The sequence below is a fragment of the Natrix helvetica genome (assembly GCF_964273705.1).
Source record: "Natrix helvetica genome assembly, chromosome: 5".
In the NCBI taxonomy this organism is placed as follows: Eukaryota; Metazoa; Chordata; class Lepidosauria; order Squamata; family Natricidae; genus Natrix; species Natrix helvetica.
Genome location: NC_138551.1, coordinates 8,902,418 through 8,924,994, shown reverse-complemented (window position 1 = coordinate 8,924,994; position 22,577 = coordinate 8,902,418). Strand labels below are relative to the sequence as shown.

Genomic DNA, 22,577 nt, shown 5'->3' with positions numbered 1-22,577 from the left:
CTATCTATCTATCTATCTATCTATCTATCTATCTATCTATCTATCTACATGTGCCTGTCTCTCTATATCTCTCCCTCCCTCCCCCCTCTCTCTTTATCTATCTATTTACCTATCTACATGTGTCTGTCTGTCTGTCTATATCTCTCTCCCCCCTCTATCGATCAATCGATCTATCTATCTGGAGATGGAGGCCTTTAACACAAATGAACCTTAAATATGGCCTCTTCAGATGCTAGCAGACAGCCTTTATCTCTCATCTACCCAAACCTTATCTCTCACTTTGCAGTTACTCCAGGAATGAAGGTTTACGTTGACCCTTTCACCTACGAAGACCCAAACGAAGCTGTCCGGGAATTTGCCAAAGAAATCGACATTTCCTGCGTCAAAATCGAGGAAGTGATCGGAGCAGGCAAGTCGCCCAGCTGCGGCCCAGCTGGCTGTCCTCGGAGCATCTCCAGGAGGGCAGGAGATTTCGGGGTATCCTTTGCCACTCTTGTCTCTCCCTTCCTCCGCAGGTGAATTTGGGGAAGTTTGCCGGGGCCGCCTCAAACTGCCGGGCAGGCGGGAAATCTTTGTAGCCATCAAAACGCTGAAGGTGGGCTACACGGAGCGGCAGAGGCGGGATTTCCTGAGCGAAGCCAGCATCATGGGACAGTTTGACCACCCCAACATCATCCACCTGGAAGGCGTGGTCACCAAGAGTCGGCCGGTCATGATAGTTACGGAGTTCATGGAAAACTGCGCCCTTGATTCCTTCCTCCGGGTGAGGAGCACTCTCTACTCTCCCTTAAAGCTTATAGTAGTGCTTCCCAACCTTGGCAACTTCAAGATGCGTGGACTTCAACTATGCTGGCTGGGGAATTCTGGGAGCTGAAGTCCACCTATCTTAAAAGTTCCCAAAGTTGGGAAACCTGTTTTCCAAAGTTATCCCGCCCGCAAAAAAGAGAGCCCATCCCATTTTTTATATATAAGGAGAAGAATGAATTAATGCTGAAATTAGGTGGATTTAGGACCTTGGCAGAGATTGGTAAGCATTGGCTAGTTTTGGCCCCATGAATCCATCTCTGGAAAGCACAAGAGGTGGAAGGGGCAGCCGAAGGCACCTATTTCTCCTTCTCCTGGGAACGTTCAGAGGTTTTCCAGAAATGGCCTCTTCTCTTGCATGCATGCGTTAGTTACTCCTTGAGAAATACTTGCTGAGACTCTAAAACAGGGGTGTCCAAACTTGGGAACTTTAAGACTTGTGGACTTCAACTCCCTGGCTGGCTGGGGAATTCTGGGAGTTGAAGTCCACAAGTCTTAAAGTTCCCAAGTTTGGACACCCCTGCTCTAAAAGGAGTGCAGCGAAGAGGATTAGGGGACTGGAGACTGAAACATATGAAGAACAGTTGCAGGAACTGGGTATGTCTACTTTAATGAAAAGAAGGACTAGGCCAGCGAGGGCTAAACTTTTTGTTGTGCCGAAAGAGTGTGCACGCCCGCACCCACAATGCAGTGCGCACGTGAAACCACACCCCACGTGTCTCAGCCCCTGTGTATGCGTACCCCCTCCCACTTTCCCCCCCTCCTTGCATGCGCACGCACCTGGCCCGTTTTGGGTTTAGCAGGCCTCCCTGCAGCCTCCTGCGAGCAAAAGCGGGTCTAGGGGGGCCATGCCACCACCCGTGCATGCAACCCGCCCCCTGCGCCTGCATGGCAGGGACCTGAAAATCAGCTGGCTGGCAGGATGGTGCATGCACGGTGGAACTGAGTTTGGGCAACAGCTCACATACCCGCAGAGAGGGCTCTGTGTGCCACTTGTGGCAGACAGGCCATAGATTCACCCTCGTGGGACTGGGGGTGACGTGATAGCAGTGTTCCAATACTTCAGGGGTTGCCACAAAGAAGAGGGAGTCAAACTATTCTCCAAAGGACCTGAGGGTAGAACAAGAAGCAATGGGTGGAAACTAATCAAGGAGAGAAGCAACTTAGAACTGAGGAGAAATTAATCAGTGGAACAACTTCCCCTCAAAAATGGTCACTGAAGGTTTTTAAGAAGAGTTTGGACAACTGTTTGTCTGAAATGGTATAAGGTCTCCTGCTTGAGCAGGGGTTGGACTAGAAGATCTCCAAGGTCCCTTCCAACTATTTCTTCTGTTAAAGTGACCTTCTTTTGAAATGAAATAAAACCACGGTTCTTACTATGTCACAACCGCACCGCACAAAGCGATTGTGCACCATAAGGGAGCAGGGGGATAAGTTGGAAAATGGGCTGATCTGTTGTACATCATGCAGGATTCTTTCCAAGCACCGAGGTTCCCTTTGACACTCCTTCCTAGCCTAGAGGCGGAGGCCAGCGTGCAGCTGGCGCTCTGTTTTTCCAGGTGTTTCCCAAATATGCTTGTAATCCCATTAGCTTGATGAGAAGACACGAGACAGGTGGTTGCATTGGGAATCTGCAAATTCTCTCATTGCAGAACTATGGATGTAACTCATTACCACCAGGCCTTTTCTCCCAAACAGCTCACGCTAGGAGATAGAAAACATCTCAAGATGCTGGCTAGAGATAGGACGCAGATACTTAGCGGTGTGAGATTTCTCTTCATCAGGAGTGCCTAAACCTTTTAAATAGCATTGAACTCCCTTTGGCCTTGGGGAGACTGCCAAAGGTTCATTTAGTGAGCATTCAAAGTCGCAACGGCACTGAAAAAAAAAAAAAGAGTTAGGATTGTTTTTCACACGTACAACTGTTGCGATGTACAAAAATCCTCGACTTACAAAAGTTCGTTTAGTGATCGAAGTCACAAGGGCACTGAAAAAAACTGAGTTACAAGCATTAGGCATCCCCATGGTCACGTGATCAACATTCAACATTCATGAGCCGCGGTGGCGCAGTGGTTAAAGTGCGGTACTGCAGGCTACTTCTGCTGCCTGCCGGCTGCCTGCAATTTGGCAGTTCGAATCTCACCAGGCTCAAGGTTGACTCGGCCTTCCATCCTTCCGAGGCGGGTAAAATGAGTATGCAAAATATGCTGACTCTGTAGAGAGGGCTGTGAAGCAATATATAAGTCTAAGCCAGGGGTGTCCAAACTTGGCAACTTTAAGACTTGTGGACTTCAACTCCCAGAATTCCTCAGCCAGCTCTGCTGGCTGAGGAATTCTGGGAGTTGAAGTCCACAAGTCTTAAAGTTGCCAAGTTTGGATACCCCTGGTCTAAGCGCTATTGCTATTGAGCCACTTGGCAACAGACTCATGACGGTTGCCATATCCTTGTGTCATTTGACCATCTTCTGATGAGCAAACTCAATGAGGAAGCCAGATTCAATTAACAACCATAACTAACTTAAAAAATTGCACTGACTCACTCAACAGCTGTGACAAGAAAGGCAATAAAATGGGGCAGAACTCACCAAACAACTGTCTCGCTTAACAACAGAAATGTTGGGTTCCGTGATGGTCGTAAGTCAAGGACTATCTGTAAGAGTTCTCTGGTGATCCCACTCCCATCGAACTCTCTTACAACAATCAGGGGGGGGGCTTTGCATGCCACGTCCATGAATTTCGAGCAGAGGGTTTGATTTTTTCCCCCAAATTTGTCTCAAAACCCGCCCTTGTTGTTGTCCCAACAGTTGAATGATGGGCAGTTCACTGTGATCCAGTTAGTTGGCATGCTGCGTGGCATCGCAGCGGGTATGAAATACCTCTCTGAGATGAACTACGTCCACCGAGACCTGGCTGCCCGCAACATTCTGGTCAACAGCAACCTGGTGTGCAAAGTGTCAGATTTTGGACTCTCGCGATTTTTAGAAGACGATCCTTCTGACCCCACGTACACCAGTTCACTGGTAGGTGAAAATCTTGATGATGTCATCTCTCTTCCCTCCCACCACAAGGATTTTGCAAAGAAGGGTGCAGGATCCCCATTCTAGCCTAACTAAATTTTGCTGAAAGACCTGTGTTCATTCGTTATAGTCCCATTTGCTAGAGACTCCACAACAGAGGTGAAATTCAGCAGGTTCTGACCATAGGGTTCCCTGCCTAGGCAGGGGGTTGGACTAGAAGACCTCCAAGGTCCCTTCCAACTCTACTATTGTATTATTGTATTATAGTTCTGGGGAACCGGTAGCAGAAATTTTGAGTAGTTCGGAAAACTGGTAATACCACCTCTGACTGGGCCCACCTCCATCTATTCTCCATCTATTCTCTGCCACAAGTCTTAAATTTGCCAAGGTTGGAGACCCCTGCTCTAGATTAGACCAACTTTTCTCAATCTTAGCAACTTTATGATCCATGGCCTTCAACTCCCAGAAAAGCGATTAGGTTGCAAAACACTAAATTAGACGGTGAATGGCATCTTTATGGACATGTCCAGCTTGTTTCCTTGACCGTGGCATGGGAGTGGTTTGGTATCTGGGTGTGCTTATGACGTCACTAGGATTTGAACTTGACTCATCGATTTTGTTAGAAGAAAAACAGAAGTTAATGTAGCAAACAGTGGATTTATAGGGCATCCCATTGCCACAGGGCCAAATGGCTTTAAAAAGAACGTAAGCAAATCATGAAGGGGTAGGTCTGTCAGGAGTTCTTGGTGCCATTTGCTCAGGGCAGGCTCCAGAGCCGCATGTGGCTTTTTCATCCTTCTGCTGCGGCTCCCTGTCACCGATTGGCTCCACAATTGATAGGGCTTTCAGTTAGGACAGGTACTGGAAAAAGGACGCCGCACTAGGAAAAAAGGTGGGAGAACCAGACTTCTGGTCAGCTCCAGAATTGAACGGGGGGCTTGCAGTTAGGACCTCTGTGGCTCTTTGAGTTTTTAAGGTTGCCAATCCCTGGCTTAGGAGGAGAAAAGTGGAAAACAATGTTATCTTCCAATGACTCTTGGAAATAAGAACTTGGCTTGGAAAGGGTTGGTCTGATCCAGCTGTTAGAATTAGCCATTTGGGTCTTCCCCCATGACTGGCTGGGGAATTCTGGGAGTTGAAATCCTCAAGTCTTAATGTTGCCAAGTTTGGAGACTCCTGTGTTAAAGGAAAGAGATTTGCACAGAAAAAGGGGCCCTCTATGCAATTAAAGATAAGAGCTGTGCTGGCAGAGTGGTTAGAATGCTGTATTGCAGCCTAACTCTTGCCGACTGCCAGGAGTTCGATCCTGACCGGCTGAAAGTTGACTCAGTTTTCCATCCTTCCGAAGTCAATAAAATGAGGACTCAGATTGTGGAAGGTCATATGCTGACTCTGTAAACCGCTTAGAGAGGGCTGTGAAGCACTGTGAAGCGGTATAATAAGTTGCTATTGCTAAAGTCAGATAGACCTTTAACCTCCCCATCGAAACTTTTTATCGCCTTGCAGGGTGGCAAGATCCCAATCCGGTGGACGGCCCCCGAAGCCATTGCCTATCGCAAGTTCACTTCCGCCAGCGACGTCTGGAGCTACGGCATCGTCATGTGGGAAGTGATGTCTTATGGTGAGAGGCCGTACTGGGACATGTCTAACCAAGATGTAAGTAGGCTGAGTCCAACTGGAAGAATTTGCAAGGGGAAAAAAAAACTGGGCGGAGAATCGCTGGCGCAAAGCCCCAGGGATTGAGTCCCTTGTTTTCTGCTGCTCTTCCAGGTAATCAACGCAGTGGAGCAAGACTACCGCCTTCCTCCCCCTATGGACTGCCCCACGGCGTTGCACCAGCTCATGTTGGACTGCTGGGTACGGGATCGAAACCTCCGCCCCAAGTTTGCACAGATAGTGAATACGTTGGACAAGCTAATCCGGAACGCAGCCAGCTTGAAGGTCATCGCCAATGTCCAGTCTGGGTCAGTGTCGTTTGCCCCTTCACCCTCTCCAAGCACAGGCAACCTGCTATGTCTGGATTAGTAGCGTCAAGTCTCTAGCTCTCATGGTTTATGGCAGCCAACTGGATATAACCTTGGGAGGTGGAGGCAGGCAGCAGACGGGGCCTGAGCGAAGAGCCCCAACGGGGTGGACTGGGAACCAGATGGCCCCCCTTAACCTTCTGCGTGCCGCAGGACCGCCAGGCTTGTCCCCGTGGCTCGGCCGCCCACCACCCCGCCCCTTTGAGCCATCTCTGACCTCTGGGCTCTCTCGTCCTTCGCAGCGTGTCTCAGCCGCTTCTGGATCGTACGGTGCCCGATTACACTACCTTCACTACTGTGGGCGACTGGCTGGACGCTATCAAAATGGGACGGTACAAGGAGAACTTTGGCAACGCCGGCTTTGCCTCGTTTGACCTGGTGGCCCAAATGACCGCTGAGTAAGTAGGGAGGGAGAGCAGTCTAGGATGGCGGCGGGAGACGCAGCCATGCCCTGCCCTGCTGGGGGACGAATCAGATCTGGCTCCTTCCACCCTTCGTAGGAAATCTCTGGGCAGTTGGTGGAAGGAACGATAGGCAGCTCAGTGCAAGCTGTGGGTGCTGTGGGTTGACTTAACTGTATTTTTCGGAGTATAAGACGCACCTTCCCCCCCCCCCCCAAAAAAGAGGGTGAAAATCTGGATGTGTCTTATACACTGAATACAGCATTTGTGGCCTCCCAAAATCCCTCCCCCTTTACAAAAATGGATATGCAGAAGTTTGGGAGGCCTGCAAAGTGCTCCTGGGGGCTGGGGAGGGCAGAAATGAGCGAAAAATGGGACATTTTTTGCTTGGTTTTTCCCCCCACCCTCCAGCCCCGCAGGAGCATTTTGCAGGCCTCTCAAATTCTCTGCATGCCACGTTTTTTTACAAAAAATGAGGTGTGCAGAGGGCTTGGGAGGCCTGCAGATGGCAAACAATTTTTTTTAATTTACCTCTTCAAAATCTTTGGTGTGTCTTATACTCTGCTGCATCTTATACTCCAAAAAATACGGTAAGAAGCCTCCAGGTGAGTGCGATGGTAAATACTAGACTGGCACTTCTGTCTCTAGGGCTCCCTATCTGGAAATGGGGTTTAAATTGCTGAACAGGAAGATTCTCGTTGGAATAAATGCAAGGTCTTTTGAAGTAAATGCAGGGTCTCATTTAAGGGGGCTGCATGATGGCTCAGTGGTTAAAACATTGGGCTTGTCAGCTGGAAAGTCGACAGCCGAGGTTCGAGACCCAAGCGCCACATGATGGGGTGAGCTCCCGTCCTTGCCTCAGCTCCTGCCTACCTAGCAATTCGAAAGCATGCAAATGCAAGTAGATAAAGAGTTACCACTTCAGTGGGAAAGGTAACAGTGATCCGTGATGTCCTGCTGGCCACATGACCACGAAAATGTCTTTGGACAGCACGGGCTCAAAGGCCCCTTGAAACAAAGATGACCAACGACCCTTAGAGTTGGCAATGACTAGTGGACTAAAATCCTCAGGGACTTCTTTACTTTCTACCCTTTTTCCATTAACCGGATGAAAAGAGACCAGGATATCTTGCTCACACAGGGAGGCAAATTTTGGTACTTCACTACTTTCTGGAGTACTGTTGGGTTTGCAGGCCACGATGAATAGAACGGAACAGAATAAAAGAATAGAATAGAATTCTTTATTGGCCAAGTGTGATTGTACACACAAGGAATTTGTCTTTGGTGCATAAGCTCTCAGTGTACATAAAAGAAAAGATACATTTGTCACGAATCATAAGGTACAACACTTAGTGGAAGTCATAGGTTACTAATAAGCATCAAATTATACTAGGAAACAAATAAAAACAATATGAATTGTCAAGATGCAAGCAACATGGTTATAGTCATAAGTGGGAAGAGATAGGTACTAGGAGAGAAATAGGTACTAGGAAGGAAGAGAAGAATAATAGCAATACAGTCTTAGTAAATAATTTGTCAGTGTTGTGGGGATTATTTGTTAAGCAGAGTGATGGCATTCGGGGAAAAACTGCCCTTGTGTCTAGTTGTTCTGGTGTGCTGTGCCCTATAGCGTCGTTTTGAGGGTAGACGTTGAAACAATTTAAGAAAGTAGTTTGTCATGATTGGCATACACAATTTCCAGGAGGTGCTTTACTCCTGGCCTTAAGATGGAAGGCAAGAGAGTCACTGTAAAACCTCTGCCCCGTTGTTGATCTTGAATCATGCAGTCACTAAGTGAATCCGGCAGTCAAGTGGATCCAGCTTCCCTCCCATTGACTTTGTTTATCGGAAGCCAACAGGGAAGCTTGCAAAGGGCCATCACATGACCCTGGGAAGCTGCAACTCTTATAAATATATATATATTGGTTGTCAAGCACCCAAATTGTGTTCACATGATCGCGGGAATTCTGCAACTGTTGTAAGGGTAAGGATTGGTCATATGTCACTATTTTGTTGTTTTGCTGGACACATAGCAGGTAACAACAATAATAGAATTGGAGGGAACCTTGGAGGTCTTCTAGTTCAACCCCCCAATCAAGCAGGAGACCCTATACCACTTCAGACAAATGGCAGTTCAATCTATTCTTAAAGACTCCCAGTGTTTGGGGCATTCATGTGAGCAGAAGTCATAAAGTCAACAAAACTTCTTGCCCAAGTCAGATCCAGCCCTGACCTAGAAGTTTCTCTTTTCAAGGTCAGAACCAAATAATGTCTGAATATATTTAAAATCCAGGGGGGCTGCATATCTGGAAGAAGTTTGATCCAGCAGCTGGCTTTTTAACAGAAGCAGCAGGAAAGCAAGTGACAATACATGTGTTGTGATGCTAGCATGCAAAGGAGAACAACCAAATAACAGAATTGGAAGGGACCTTGGAGGTCTTCTAGTCCAACCTCCTGCTTAGTCAGGAAACCCTACACCACTTCAGACAAATAGCTATCCAACATCTTCTTCAAAACTTCCCCTATTGGAGCATTCACAACTTCTGGAGGCAAGCTGTTCCACCGATTAATTCTTCTAACTCTCAGGAAGTTTCTCCTCAGTTCTAAGTTGCTTCTCTCCTTGATTAGTTTCCACCCATTGCTTCTTGTCCTACCCTCAGGTGCCTTGTAGAATAGCTTGACTCCCTCTTCTTTGTGGCCCTCAAATATTGGAAGACTTATCATTCCTGCTTTTTACTCTCCCTTTAAATTCCATGCTTGTCACCGGAAGGATCTTTGTCTGCTGTCGACCTCAGCTCTTCCTCTGCCAGCCGCCCTCCTTGCCTTTTTCTCCTCTGACCCGTCTCCCACCTTTTGCAGTGTGGGGAAACTTCCTTTGCGATGGAGACAGGCCGTCAGGAAGGATGCAAGCGGTGCTCTTTGTGTGCCAGGAAGAAAACGAAAACCGAAGCAAAAATAAGCAAATTAGGAAAAATTGCTGTTTGAACAAAAGGGGGGAAGGCAATTCCTCCAATCAATCCATGTTCTGTCCTTGGTCAGAAAGCAAAAGAGCTTACCGTGTTTCCCTGAAAATAAGACCTTCCCGGATAATAAGCCGAATCGGGCTTTTGGGCCTATGCGCTAAAATAAGTTCTCCCCTGAAAATATTTAAAGACATGCGCAGCTGGTCCCCGCCATTTCCTTGGGGGGAGGGAGGGGGGAACATGCCCCACATGGACCTGCCATCCACGCGGAAGAGCCTTGCGGAGGATGCTCCTGCAAACCCTAGCTGCCGCGCACCTTCTCTTAGTGGCGGCCACAAAAAGCAGCTAGGGCTGGAAAGAGTGTGCCAGAAACAGAGTCAGAACTTCTGGCCCTCTCTGAATCAGCTGATCCACGGGCCGCAGACCGAGGTTAAGGGGCCTCTTGCACCTCACAAATAATAAGACCTCCCCGAAAATAAGGCCAAGCGCTTATTTCAGGGGTCAAAAGAAATTAAGACCCTGTCTTATTTTTGGGGAAACACGGTATCTATTGAACCATTTTTGTAAAAGTGAACGGTGCTCATAAAGATAGACGCTTAATTGGGTCAATCAAGGAAGACCAACATTCAGGCTTCAGGACATTGGGATTCTATTGTTCTGAATCTGAACAATATGAAGATGTGTGGACTTCAAATCCCAGAATTCCTCAGTCGGCATGGCTGGCCTGGGAATTCTGGGAGTCGACGTCCACACATCTTCAGGTTGCCCAGATTGAGAAACAGTGCCCTAACCAAATGCCCCCAAAGATAGTAAAATACTTGCTGGGTAGAGTTCTGTCTGGAACGCAAAGCAGAAATGCCCATAGAGTAGAGATATGCAACCTGGGCAACTTTTAACACCTGTGGACTTCAACTTCCAGAATTCCCCAGCCACTCATGCTGGCTGAGGAATTCTGGGAGTTGAAGTCCACAAGTCATAAAGTTACCCAGGTTGGATACCCCTGCCATAGAGGATGGAGGCTGCATGGGAAGGGCCACCCCACAGCGGACAGTCCAGCAGTTTTTTCAAAGTCTCTTTTTCCACCTGAGGTGGCATCTGGGCTTGGAAGACCTTCTTCCCTTTTCCCATGGAAAGACCATTTCCCTATCAGATCATGCCGATTTGTCTTCAGCCTAGCCTTCCACATAATGGTATTGAGATGGAAGCTTCTTTGTGAAGACCTGCCCTCAAATATAACGAGAGTTCTCTCGGTGTAATGGTGGATGACGCCTAAGAGGATTTTGATTGTTCTGAAGCATTCAAAGACCCCCAAACTGATTTCTTGGGCTCAAACTGAAATTGTGGGGAATCCATCCCTGGAGGTTTTAAAGAACAGATTGGACAGCCATTTTTCTGACATGGTATAAGACAAAGAGTGGCAAACCTTTCGGGTAGCAAGTGCCCAAACTGGAACGTGCATGCATCCGAAAGAACAGCTGGCCAGTGCACGCATGCCTGTATTTTGGACATTTGAGGGTGTTTTTCGGGCCTTTTTTGGGGCCCACAAACAGTCTGAAAATGGCCCGAAAAACAGCCTGAAAACAGCCCCGAAAATGGCCTGAAAAACATTCTCCAGGTGGTTTTTCAATCTGTTTTTCGGGGCATTTTCAGGCCGGTTTTTGGGCTTGAACAAACCTAAAAAGGCCTGGTAGATGGCCTGTTTTTTGGCCATTTTCAGGCCATTGTCCAGTGCTCTGATGCTCACAAAGAACAGCTGGCCAGCTGTATCCCTGCTTTGACACCCGTAGTGACATTAACAAACCATAATGAAGCCAATAACAATAGCAACAGGGCATACTGAATGTGATACACGACCAATAGAGCAGTGATCGCCTTCACACAATACATTTAATTAAAATAATCCACACAGTGCTGCTAGCTCTTGACTTACGACTGTTTATTCAGCCTGCCATTCAAAATTACAACGGTGCTGAACGAAGGGGCGTTATAACCCCTGCCCAAAGTTATGGTTGCTGCAGTGCCCCCATAGTCCCATGAACAAGATTCGGGCACTTTCCAATCCTTGGCAATGAATTGGGGTCGCTCCCAAAATGGCGCTCGCCTCTTCCTACAGAGCGTATAGGAAGGACACATAGCAAGTCAGCTGATAAATGGATCAAGTCGTGATGGGGAGGGGGAAGGTGTGGGTCCCAGCAAGGTGGAAATCAGCCCCAAGGCCTATTGGGACACAGCAGAGCAGGAAGCAAAGCACGGGATGTCTTGGGTTGGGGGAGGCCTTAGGAGGACCACGTGTGAGCTGGATGGGTGCAAGACTCTCCCTCACCTCCAGGCACTCTGGGCTCCATTTAATGACCCACACTTGTCACTTAACAACTGCAATGGGGAGAGCAGGGATTGAGGTTGTTAAACGATGCAATCAGGTGAGCGCTTTACATAACAGCTGCCACGACTTGCAACCACAAGGGTCAGGCTCTGTTACAATAGTACGCCAAGGACTTACCTGTACCGTTTGCCATAAACTATCCACACCGGTTTAGTTTGCCCAACATGCTAAATCATACGAAAGAGAAAGAGAAAGAGAGCTCATAAATTGCTCTGTTGTTCGTTGAGTTATGTATGCAAGTTATATGTCCGCCTGTTTGATTTATGAGTCATGGTACCGAACAGCAGGTAGCAAAACAAAAAACATCAAAAACTAAAAGGTTAACCCTAAACACAGTTAGCATGCATGCAGAGATCTAGTGGGTCTTTCTTGATCTGATAAGAATGTCCCGTGAATCTGCCCACCATGGGCCAATCAATCTGGAGAAGATCCACCTACATGATCCCTAATCACAGATGCCTATTTGACAACAAATTAAGAAAGATGATCATGATCAGTGGTGAAATGTATTTTTTTTTGACTGGGTGGGCGTGGCCAACATTTTTTAATTTTTAAAGCATTTTTACTACCTTTTCACCTGAACCGGTCGGGCATCAAAAGTGCTTTAAAAAGTTGGGGGGGAAATCTTGCGAAAATTTCCCTGAACCACATGATCCTCAGAAGCTTTTTTTTTACTATCGGTTCACAGAACCAATGGCAATTGTCCCTAACGGTTCACGCGAACCGGTGCAAACCGGTAGCATTTCACTGCTGATCGTGTTCATTATAACAATGACAACTTGCTAGCGCCTTTTCTGATCAACAAGTGTTATTAAATGGCAGAAGCTCCTGGTAGTTTTTCTTTTTCTTTCTTTACTTTACTTTACTTTATTTAGATTTATAAACCGCTCCCTCTCCCCAAAGGGACTCGGGGTGGTGTACAGTCAGAGTTAAAACAACATATCAAAAATCTGGGACACACAATAAGAACGGCTAGGACAGGGGTCAGCAACCTGCGGCTCTGTAGCCACATGTGGCTCTTTCATTCCTCTGCTGCGGCTCCCTGTTCACCAGTCGGCTCCACAATTGAGAGGGCTTTCGGTTAGGACAGGTAGAAGAAAAAGGATGCCGTGCTAGGAGGAGACTCTATGGTGGGGGAACAGGAATTCCAGTCGGCAGAAGAAAAAGGATACCATGCTAGGAGGAGACGGTATCTGTTGTAGTAGCATTGTAGGAGGAGAGAGTCTGTGGTAGACTCAAGCCATATCTGGCCCTTTAACTGTTCCTCTCCGGCCTTCATGGATTGGTTTTATTTTGAAGGCAACTGCTATGTTTGTTTTCAATGTAATTATGTGCGTTGATGTGGTACCTATGCACCTTCACAGCTCTATTGCTTTGGCCTTCCATAACAGTACCCGTTACTTGCGTGGGCCCTTGCGGAAAGTAATTGCTCACTCCTAATGTACGGCGACAGAGTGGGAAAAAAATCAGGAGTTTCTAACTTTGAATAACATTTGTTAATCGCAAAGTGTGCTGCCAGGCTCAACAATTTTTGGGAAAGTATCTTTAGCTATTGTAGTGGGAAGGAGGTGATAGTTCACAACCAGGGCTCTTCAACCTTAGCAACTTTAAGACTTGTGGACTTCAATTTCCAGAATTCTGGGAATTGAAGTCCACAAGTCTTAAAGTTGCCAAGGTTAGAGATCCCTGGTTAACAACTACCAAGAACGGAGTTGGAACCATTTGGTAAACTTTATACATAGAACAACAACGACAATAATAACAATATCAAGAGCAACAGCAGCAGCGATGGTGATGATGGATAACTGGAATCTCTTTGTGCAAACGAATTTCAGTTTTTGATATGTATCTTATTTTGAAACTCATTTGATAAAATAATGGCTTTTAATACAGGGGATATTCAGCCGGTTCGGACTGGTTGACCCAAACCCATAGCACCGAACTGCAGGTGGGACCGCCCACCCGCCCAGGCTCCAAAATGTCCTTCGTAGCCTCTTTTTCGATGCCGCGCATATGTATACATGCTGCACGCATGAGCAAAGCGCATACGCAGAATTCACGCAAGTGTACGTGCGCACACATCCTCGCAGTTGCGAACCGGTGGTACATCTAAGAGAATCCCACTGTTGGCTCTTAAATAAATCATCAAATAACTCTGAACCCAGTCTTCCAACTAGGGTTGTCTTCATAGGGTGAAGACTGGTGTTGGTTGTGTGGTCAGGGCCACCGTCTTGATTTTTTAATTGTCCTCATTTTAGATGACATTTGGGACCAGAATTTTCCATCGTTAAGCAAGACAGTTGTTAAGTTACAACGTTATGATCTTTTTTTCTTTTGGCCATGCTGGTTAAGAGAATCATGGCAGCTGAAGTGTATCATAGCGTCCTTAAGCAAACCAATTTTCCCCTCAGATTGGCTTTGCTTATCACAAGCTGTCTGGGAAGGCGCAAGTGGCAATCCCACGACCTCACAACATTGCAGCCATCATAATTAATACATGCCCCGTTGCCAAACGTCCGACTTTTGATCATGTGACTGCAGGAATACTGCAGCAGTCGTAAGTCTGAGGACCGGTTGTAAAAAAAATTGCAAAGCTATATTTTCAAGCAGTCACTAAATGGATGGTTGTAAGTTGAAGAAAAGAAAAGAAAAAGGCTCAGTGGGTAAGACGCTGTGCTTGTCAATCAGAAAGGTCAGCAGTTCGGCGGTTCGAATCCCTAGCGCCGCGTAACAGAGTGAGCTGCCGTTACTTGTCCCAGCTTCTGCCAACGTAGCAGTTTTAAATCACGTTAAAAAATGCAAGTAGAAAAATAGGAACCATCTTTGGTGGGAAGGGAACAGTGTTCCGTCCGCCTTTGGCGTTGAGTCATGCCGGCCACATGACCACGGAGAGGTCTTCGGACAGCGCTGGCTCTTCGGCTTTGAAACTGAGATGAGCACCGCCCCCTAGAGTCGGGAATGGCTAGCACATATGTGCGAACCTTTACCTTATAAGTCGAAGACTACCTGTACAGACACAAACACAAACACCTAGGCCAGGGGTGTCCAAAGTTGGGAGCTTTAAGACTTGTGGACTTCAACTCCCAGAATTCCCCAGCCCGCATGCGGGCTGGGGAATTCTGGGAGTTGAAGTCCACAAGTCTTAAAGTTCCCAACTTTGGACACCCCTGACCTAGGCCCACAAATGCTCATCTTGCTAAACCAGAAGTTAAGGCTAACTAAAACCTTGGTTGAAAACGATTGAACTTTTTAGGGTCTTTTGACTTAGTTTCATTCTGGCAATTTTTCTTCCAAATAAATGAATCTTGTGCATCAGGAATGCAAAATAAAAAGTGCAATCTTTTTTTTTTTTTTTTGCATAGTTCAATGCTGAAAAAAAATGTCTGTAGCCTTTTTTTAGGCCAAGGACTTAAGAATATTATTCATATTAATTCCTAGGTTTCCAAACTTGGCAACTTTAAGACTTGTGGACTTCAACTCCCAGGATTCCTCAGTTCTAGTTCCACCACCTCCCTCCCTCAGACCACTCACTCTCCCCCAGCAAAACCCACCCCATAGGATTATTTTTGTTGTAAGAAAAAAAAATGAAAGCTAGGTGAACTGTCTTCAACTTTTGAATGAAAGGTGACTTATAAAACAAATAAACGAATGTTATCTGAGGCTGTTTATCAAGCTAATTTACAAACAAACTCAGAAGCAAAGTTGGGGAATATGATCTTGGTGTGTTTTTCTGTGGGTCTTGGGGGGGGGGGGGGACAAAGTAGTCATCTACTATATTTACTCATGGAAAAGCCAAAAAGTTTAGAGGCCATAATGCACCAAAAAAAAGCACATTTAGCTTGCCTATTTATTTATTTTCTGAGCCCAGAACATTTTCCATTAAAAAGAGAAGTATAACATTTAAAACTAGTACAACAATCTAAACAAGGAAAAACGGTGTGACAAATATAAAGCTTAAAACACAGAAGGAATTTAAAATGCTTATGTGGCATTAAACAGCCTTTGATGCCCACAAAGTAGGAAAAGGGCTATATTCAGCTTATCTGCGGAAGGGCTTTATCCCTGAATAATAATATAATATTTAACTTAAACAGCAGTGTGTGTGTCTCTGTGTGTGTGCATAAATAATTCTTTTTCAAGCACCCTTATTTCCAATATTTATTAACAGGTATAAGCCCCTCTGTAGATAAGCAGGCCTCCCATTTTTTTAACCAAAATACCGTTTTTTAAAAAATGCAAGTTTGCTGGTGGTACATTTCCATGAAATTTTGATTAAAAAAAAAAAATAGAATTGAGGATTGGCTTATCCCTCAATTGGAGGAGCTTATATGCAACTATATACAGTAGGTGTGTTAAGACTGGTTGTTGTTGTTTTTTAAAAAAGGCAAAAAAAAAACAATGGAAAAAAAAAGAGGAGCAAAGCCATCTTCCCTCAATTCTACTTATTTCATAGGGTTAGAATAGAATACAATAGCAGAGTTGGAAGGGACCTTGGAGGTCTTCTAGTCCAACCCCCTGCCTAGGCAGGAAACCCTATACCGTTTCAGACAAGTGGCTATCCAACATCTTCTTAAAGACTTCCAGTGTTGGAGCATTCACAACTTCTGGAGGCAATTTCTGTTCCACTGATTAATTGTTCTCACTGTCAGGAAATTTCTCCTCAGTTCTAAGTGGCTTCTCTCCTTGGTTAGTTTCCACCCATTGCTTCTTGTTCTACACTCAGGTGCCTTGGAGAATAGCTTGACTCCCTCTTCTTTGTGGCAACTCCTGAGATATTGGAAGACTGCTATCATGTCTCCCCTAGTCCTTCTTTTCATTAAACTAGACGTCCCCAGTTCCTGCAACCGTTCTTCACATTGTTGTTGTCATTAGGGAAAATTGAAAGATACGATGCTTCATATACTCCCCTTTTCTCCTACAGGAAAGGTAGAAATGGAATCAGTTCAACAAAATGGCTGCTTGTTGCATCCATGCAGTGGAGATCAGTTTTGCTGTGCAATTGTCAGGGTGTGTGTATGTGTGAGAGAGAGAGAGGGGGGGGAGGGAGGGAGGGAGGGGGAGAGAGAGAGAGAGACAGAGAGACAGAGAGACAGAGAGAGAAGCAGAAATTGGCAGGCATGGAGTGTAATTCCAGTCAACCATTTATGGCATGGAAAAGTTAGCTCATTCCTCGTAATCTCAGGAAGCCCTCAAAGGTGGTATTGACTTACTTTCCCTACCGGTTCGCATTTGTGAGTGCTTGCGTGCACCCCGTCTGCATATGCGCTTGGCCTTCCGCGCATGTGCTTTTAGGCATGAAAACGTGCCTAAATAGGATGGCAATAGAGCCAGGGACCCGTGATTTCCACTACCGGTTCTGGTGAGCCGGTCCGAACCGGCTGAATGCCACCTCTGGAAGCCCTTTGGTGAAATATTTCTAAGGGTCAGAATGCTTTGCAATCTTTCAATAGTTTTTGCCAGATCAGTGAAAGAGTATTCTCTGTATACAGGTGGTCCCCAACTTACAATCATTTGTTTAGTGACCGAACGGCACTGGAAAAAGTGACTTGTGACTGCTTTTCACACTTTCAAATGGCAGTTGCGGCATCCCCCTGGTCACCTGTTCGAGATTCAGACGCTCAGCAACGTCTGACTCCTATTTATGACGCTTGCGGTATCCTGGGGTGATGTGATCCCCTTTTGCGACTTTCTGACTTTACTGGGGAAGCCAGACTCACTTAACAGCCGTGTTACTAACTTAACAACTGCACTGACTCACTTAACAACGGTGGTAAGAAAGGTCGTAAAATGGGGCAAAACTCATTTAACGACTGGCTCACTTAGCAGCATACATTTTGGGCTCGATTGTCCCATTATATACAGTCAGTCCTCAACTTTCAACCATCACTTAGTGACCATTTGAAGTTACAACAGACCCCTCAAAAGCTACTCACAATTCAGTTCCAAAGTTCCAGTGGCCACACAAACAACCCAGGACCACATTTTGGGTACTCATCAACCAACCTACATTGATGTGCCGTGAGGTCTAGTCACCTGACCCCCACTTTTACCAGAAACTGGGGCTTGCTTCCAATTTCCTTCAGAACCCAGTCCATAGCGAAGAACAGGTGCTATTACCTGCCGCATTAATGTAACAACCATCACACAAAAACCCTAGTAAAATTAAGTTAGTCACATGATGATCCACTTCACAATCGTCACAAGTTGCAAGCATAATTGCTAGGCTCAATTACAGTCACAAGATGAGGACTACCTGTACTGCTTTCAGATAGGAGACAGAGGCTGAAGATCACGTAATGCCTGTACTAGCTTAATTGGCTCAAGGTAAAGAGTGCATTTCCTCAAATAGATTCAAGCTTGATTAGGTTTTTGGTTGCTTGGAGGTGCAGATTCAACCCCTTCCGTTTTATCTCTGGTTGAGTATAATTATACAAATCCAGCAAAGGACTTGAAAGTATGATGGGGAGGTGAGCTTGGAACACCAAACAACTCAAGAACTTCCTTCTAGTGAAGAAACCAAATGTCTTCTTGATATCTCCGGTGGCCAAAGAGTTCCACCACTGGAAATACTTTGTCTTCTACCCTACTAACTCGTTTTCCCCTTATTGTCTTTTTTAGGGACCTGCTCAGGATAGGGGTGACGCTGGCAGGACATCAAAAGAAGATCTTGAGCAGCATACAGGACATGAGGTTACAAATGAACCAGACTCTGCCAGTCCAGGTTTGACCACGGAGGACTCTGCCTTTGGAACGGATCCCACTCCCCCGAGGGTCACTTCCCTAGGATTCTAGTTTGTGGTGCTGCCCGGCTTCCTGATTTTGAGGAAGGGGGGTTCTTCTCCATCCTCCCCCCCCTTCCCGTTATCGGGGCGGGGAGCTTCTCGGTTTGCCAACAGACCTATGGCGGAACGGACTAGGATGACCCTAGCTAGATTAAAAGACACTCCCAGATCAGCAAGAAGTCGCCTTCCTCGTTTTTGCTGCGGCGTTCTCGAAGTGGCGCGCCAACAATTCAGCGTCTTCATATTGAAGACAGGTTACTGGGGAAGGAACCATAAGAGGCCTCTCTCTGCACATCGTCCCTTTTGTTCACACAAACCGCCGTCCCTATATCTGCCTCCAGCGGCGCCACGGAGGACTTTCAGCTTCTGTGGGCTTTCGAGGTTCAGAGATCTCACGCGGCCTTCCTTGGCATCATCACCAACCAGAAATGTGGCCTTGTCCCCTCCGTCCTTGCCAAGAGGGAACCGTTGCCCCGAGCCCAACGAGTGAAGTCGTCTCTTGAGAGTCGCCCCACGCTAGGACCATGGAACTGGCTGGACATTTTTCCTCTCCGTGGCCTTGACAATTGTGCGCTATCCGGGGCCGTTCGGAGCCAGATGCAAGACGTATTTTCTGCCGGAGAGAATAAAAGAGCCGGCTGCTTCTTTGGCTTCAGCCGCACCGGGACTGTGACATCGGTGGTGGCTTTAGGACAGGACGTTGAGCGATTTTGCTCTCTCCCTCTGGCGTTCCGGGCCTTCCCCGTCCCAGGGCCTGCCAGCACGAGTTTGCACAAAGATCACCCAGATGGACAGCCAGTTGAGGCAGCTTGCCGGCCCAGCGGGATTGAAAGGAGGGGAGGCTGCGTGGGGGAGAAGGGGGGCGGGAGAGGGAAAGTGCATCCCAGGCCTTCCTCCCCCGTCTCATTTTATGCCTCCCCTGTCTCATTTTCTTGACACACGCTGTGATTGCTGCCAAAAAAAAAAAAAAAAGTCTGGAACACTTCCTTTTTTTTTCTTTTTTTTTCCTTCCTTTTGGTTTTTGGTGGGGTTTTTGTTTGTTTGTTTGTTTTGATTTTGTTGTTGTTGTTGTTTTGCATTTGCTTTTCTTTTCCAAAAGCCACTGCAGGCCTGAGCCGTAGGGTAACGAGGCTGCCTTGTGAAGCTGGCAAGCTTGCATGTGTAAGAGTGCGTGTATGGGCCATCCGGACTCTGCGCCATGGCAAAATAAAGGCAATAATAATTTTAATGAAGTTGCTTTGGAATCCGTTGTCTTTCGCTGTCCCTCTGATCTTCAGGACCTTGTCAAATCCTGCCCTTCCCTTTTGCCTTTGTACATACAGTCATCTTTATTTTTCTCTCTCTTATCTTTCAGAAGAGCGGAATGTAATTTTTCCTTTCCATCTCCAAGTTATAAATAACCAGGCACTAGGAAGATGCTTTAGATATTCTCTGTCTCTGTCTGTTTTAATCTTGTCCACTTGTCACTGTAATGTTGAATTTGCTCCTCATTCCTCTAGGGCAGAGGTGGGGAACGATGGCCGCTTTATGACTTGTGGACTTCAGCTCCCAGAATTCCTGAGCCAGCATGGCTGTCTCAGGAATCCTGGGAGTTGAAGTTCACAAGTCATAAAGGGACCATAGTTCCCCATGCCGGCTCAGGAATTCTGGGAATTGAAGTCCACACGTCATAAAGGGGCCATAGTTCCCCATGCTAACTCAGGAATTCTGGGAGTTAAAGTCCACACGTCATAAAGGGGACATAGTTCCCCATGCTGGCTCAGGAATCCTGGGAGTTGAAGTCCACACGTCATAAAGGGGCCATGGTTCCTCATGCTAACTCAGGAATTCTGGGAGTTAAAGTCCACACGTCATAAAGGGGACATAGTTCCCCATGCTGGCTCAGGGATTCTGGGAGTTGAAGTCCACAAGTCATAACGGGACCATAATTCCCCAAGCCAGCTCAGGAATTCTGGGAGTTGAAGTCCACAAGTCATAAAGGGGACATCATTTCCCACCCCTGCTTTATGGCCCTACGCTGAATGTTGGTGTCCAGGGTTGTGAAAAAACCTTAAATAGGGGCCATTTATAAATAAATATAAATAAATAAATAAATAATAAATAAATTTGAATTTATTAGCCGCTCCCTCTCCAGACAGGACTCGGGGCGGCGTACAATAAAACATATAAAACATAAAACATATGTGCAAACACATAAACATCCAAATACACACATATACAAAGACATTCATGCACGGAGGAGGTAACAAATTACATCACATTTAGACTTTGAAATGCTCCATTTTGAGTCTAGGCTGCTCGTTTGGAGTTTCTCGAACAAAAGTGGATGTTTCCAAATCTAAACTATTTCAATCTCGATGTTTTACATATCCCTTGTGGGACAGATTTGGATGGAGGGAAGATTTGGATGGAGGGAAGGAGGGATGGATGGATGGATGTGCTCATTTCCTCTGTATTACAACAAGCAAAATTAGAGGGTGGGATTTGTGCTGAAGGACAGGAGAAACTCAAGCCAGAAAATCTTGATTTGAGATTCTTTTGACCCGGATTATGAAAGCGTGAGACCACTTTGTTGGATCCCAAAATTGTTTTAGACTCGTGCCACTTTCCTACAGATGAGATCAAGGTGTCGGGAGAAACATACATGACAGGCATTCAATCTAGCTGGATTCTCTTCCTTTCACATTCCCAGTTTGACAAACTCATCCTATCCTTCCACTTGGGGGTTTCTGCATTCAGAAAAATTGGGAAACTTTCCTTTTTTGTGAATTTCCATGCATTCCTGAGAAAAAGAATGGCAAAAATGTGAAAGGATGGACCTCCTCATTTTCTATTCTTTGGGTAAGGACAATCTCCTCCCTTCCCCCCAATTTTTCCCCATTTTTCAACTTCCTTGAAATTGGGGGAGCCCTTCTTTGAAGCTGGCCCAGTCCCCATGAGGAAAAAAACAGAAGTTGTCAATTCTCAAAGCATCCCTGGCCTGCTCTCAAGTTGTCATAGGAAAGGGGGGATGGGAAACTGATGAAACAGCACATCAGCAAAAGACAGAGGCATATTCCAGACTTATCTCTCTCAAGGCTGCATACCAGGGTTACTTACAGCCCGGAGGGGAGTGATCTCTACAACCCACGAAATTGCCCCACTGGCAAATATGATTGATGACACATCCTGGGGAAGGAAGGGAAAACAGGGTCAGGATTGGGGCCACAAATTACATGGGGTCCGAGCTGGCTTCACTTGGGTAGGTGCCAACATGAAGTTCCTAACAGATTGGATTTCTTTTGAAGCTTGGCTCAAGGCTCATGATTTAATTAGGGCATCCATCTGCCATTTTCCCTGTTTTTTGTCTTGACTTTGCCTGGTTTCTTCTAACTAAGCTTAATATGGAGGAAGAGTAGCAAGCTTGCACAGCAGTTGGTGCACGCTCTCATGGAACAAAGCAGATCTGTCATTGGTATCATCCATCGTCATGTGTTTTCATTCACCTGACGCTCTGCAGATGGTTTTTCGTCCTGCCATTAAAAAAAGGCTGGCTTTCTATAACCCAAGGGCCCTTTTATGACTTGGGGACTTCAACTCCCAGAATTCCTGGAATTCTGGGGATTGAAGTCTACAAGTCATAAGAGGGTCATAGTTCCACATCTCTTCCCTAACCAGAGATGATCCTGTACAGCTAGTTTGGGTACGTGATATGGCAGAGTGATATATCGGACCAGGAGTTTACTAGGTTTGACCAGATGGCAAAAGGAGCATCATGCTGAAATTCCTAATTCATCCGTCATATGATACAGCCGTGGTGGCGCAGTGGTTCGAATGCAGTACTGCAGGCTACTTCTGCTGACTCCTGGCTGCCTGCTATTTGGCAGTTCGAATCTCACCAGGCACAAGGTTGACTCAGCCTTCCATCCTTCCGAGATCAGTAAAAAGGACCCAGATTGTTGGGGGTAAATATGCTGACTCTGTAAAACGCTTAGGGAAGGCTGTGAAGCACTGTGAAGAGGTATATAATCCTAAGTGCTATTGCCATTGCTATAGGTAGTCCTCGACTTACAACTGGTCGCTTAGCAAACATTTGAAAATCCACCCCAAAAAGGTACTTGCCAGCCAGTTCTGAAGGGTGAACAGTTGGAGGCCTCCTTTGTTTAACCACTGGTGTGGTGGCACAATGTTTAGAATGCAGTATTGCAGGCTAACTCTGCCGAC

General features: G+C 46.3%; 1 protein-coding gene across 1 annotated transcript in view; it reads left to right on the top strand.

The window, feature by feature from the left end:
- EPHB3 (EPH receptor B3) overlaps positions 1 to 19,606 on the top strand; it is a 158,553-nt gene extending 138,947 nt beyond the window's left edge. The window contains exons 10-16 of the mRNA XM_081953620.1: positions 287 to 409; positions 516 to 763; positions 3,609 to 3,824; positions 5,328 to 5,477; positions 5,592 to 5,785; positions 6,088 to 6,243; positions 18,211 to 19,606. Coding sequence (XP_081809746.1) covers positions 287 to 409; positions 516 to 763; positions 3,609 to 3,824; positions 5,328 to 5,477; positions 5,592 to 5,785; positions 6,088 to 6,243; positions 18,211 to 18,319 — 1,196 coding nt within the window. The 3' untranslated portion in view covers positions 18,320 to 19,606. The remainder of the gene's footprint in view (positions 1 to 286; positions 410 to 515; positions 764 to 3,608; positions 3,825 to 5,327; positions 5,478 to 5,591; positions 5,786 to 6,087; positions 6,244 to 18,210) is intronic.
- Positions 19,607 to 22,577: the final 2,971 nt, after the last annotated feature.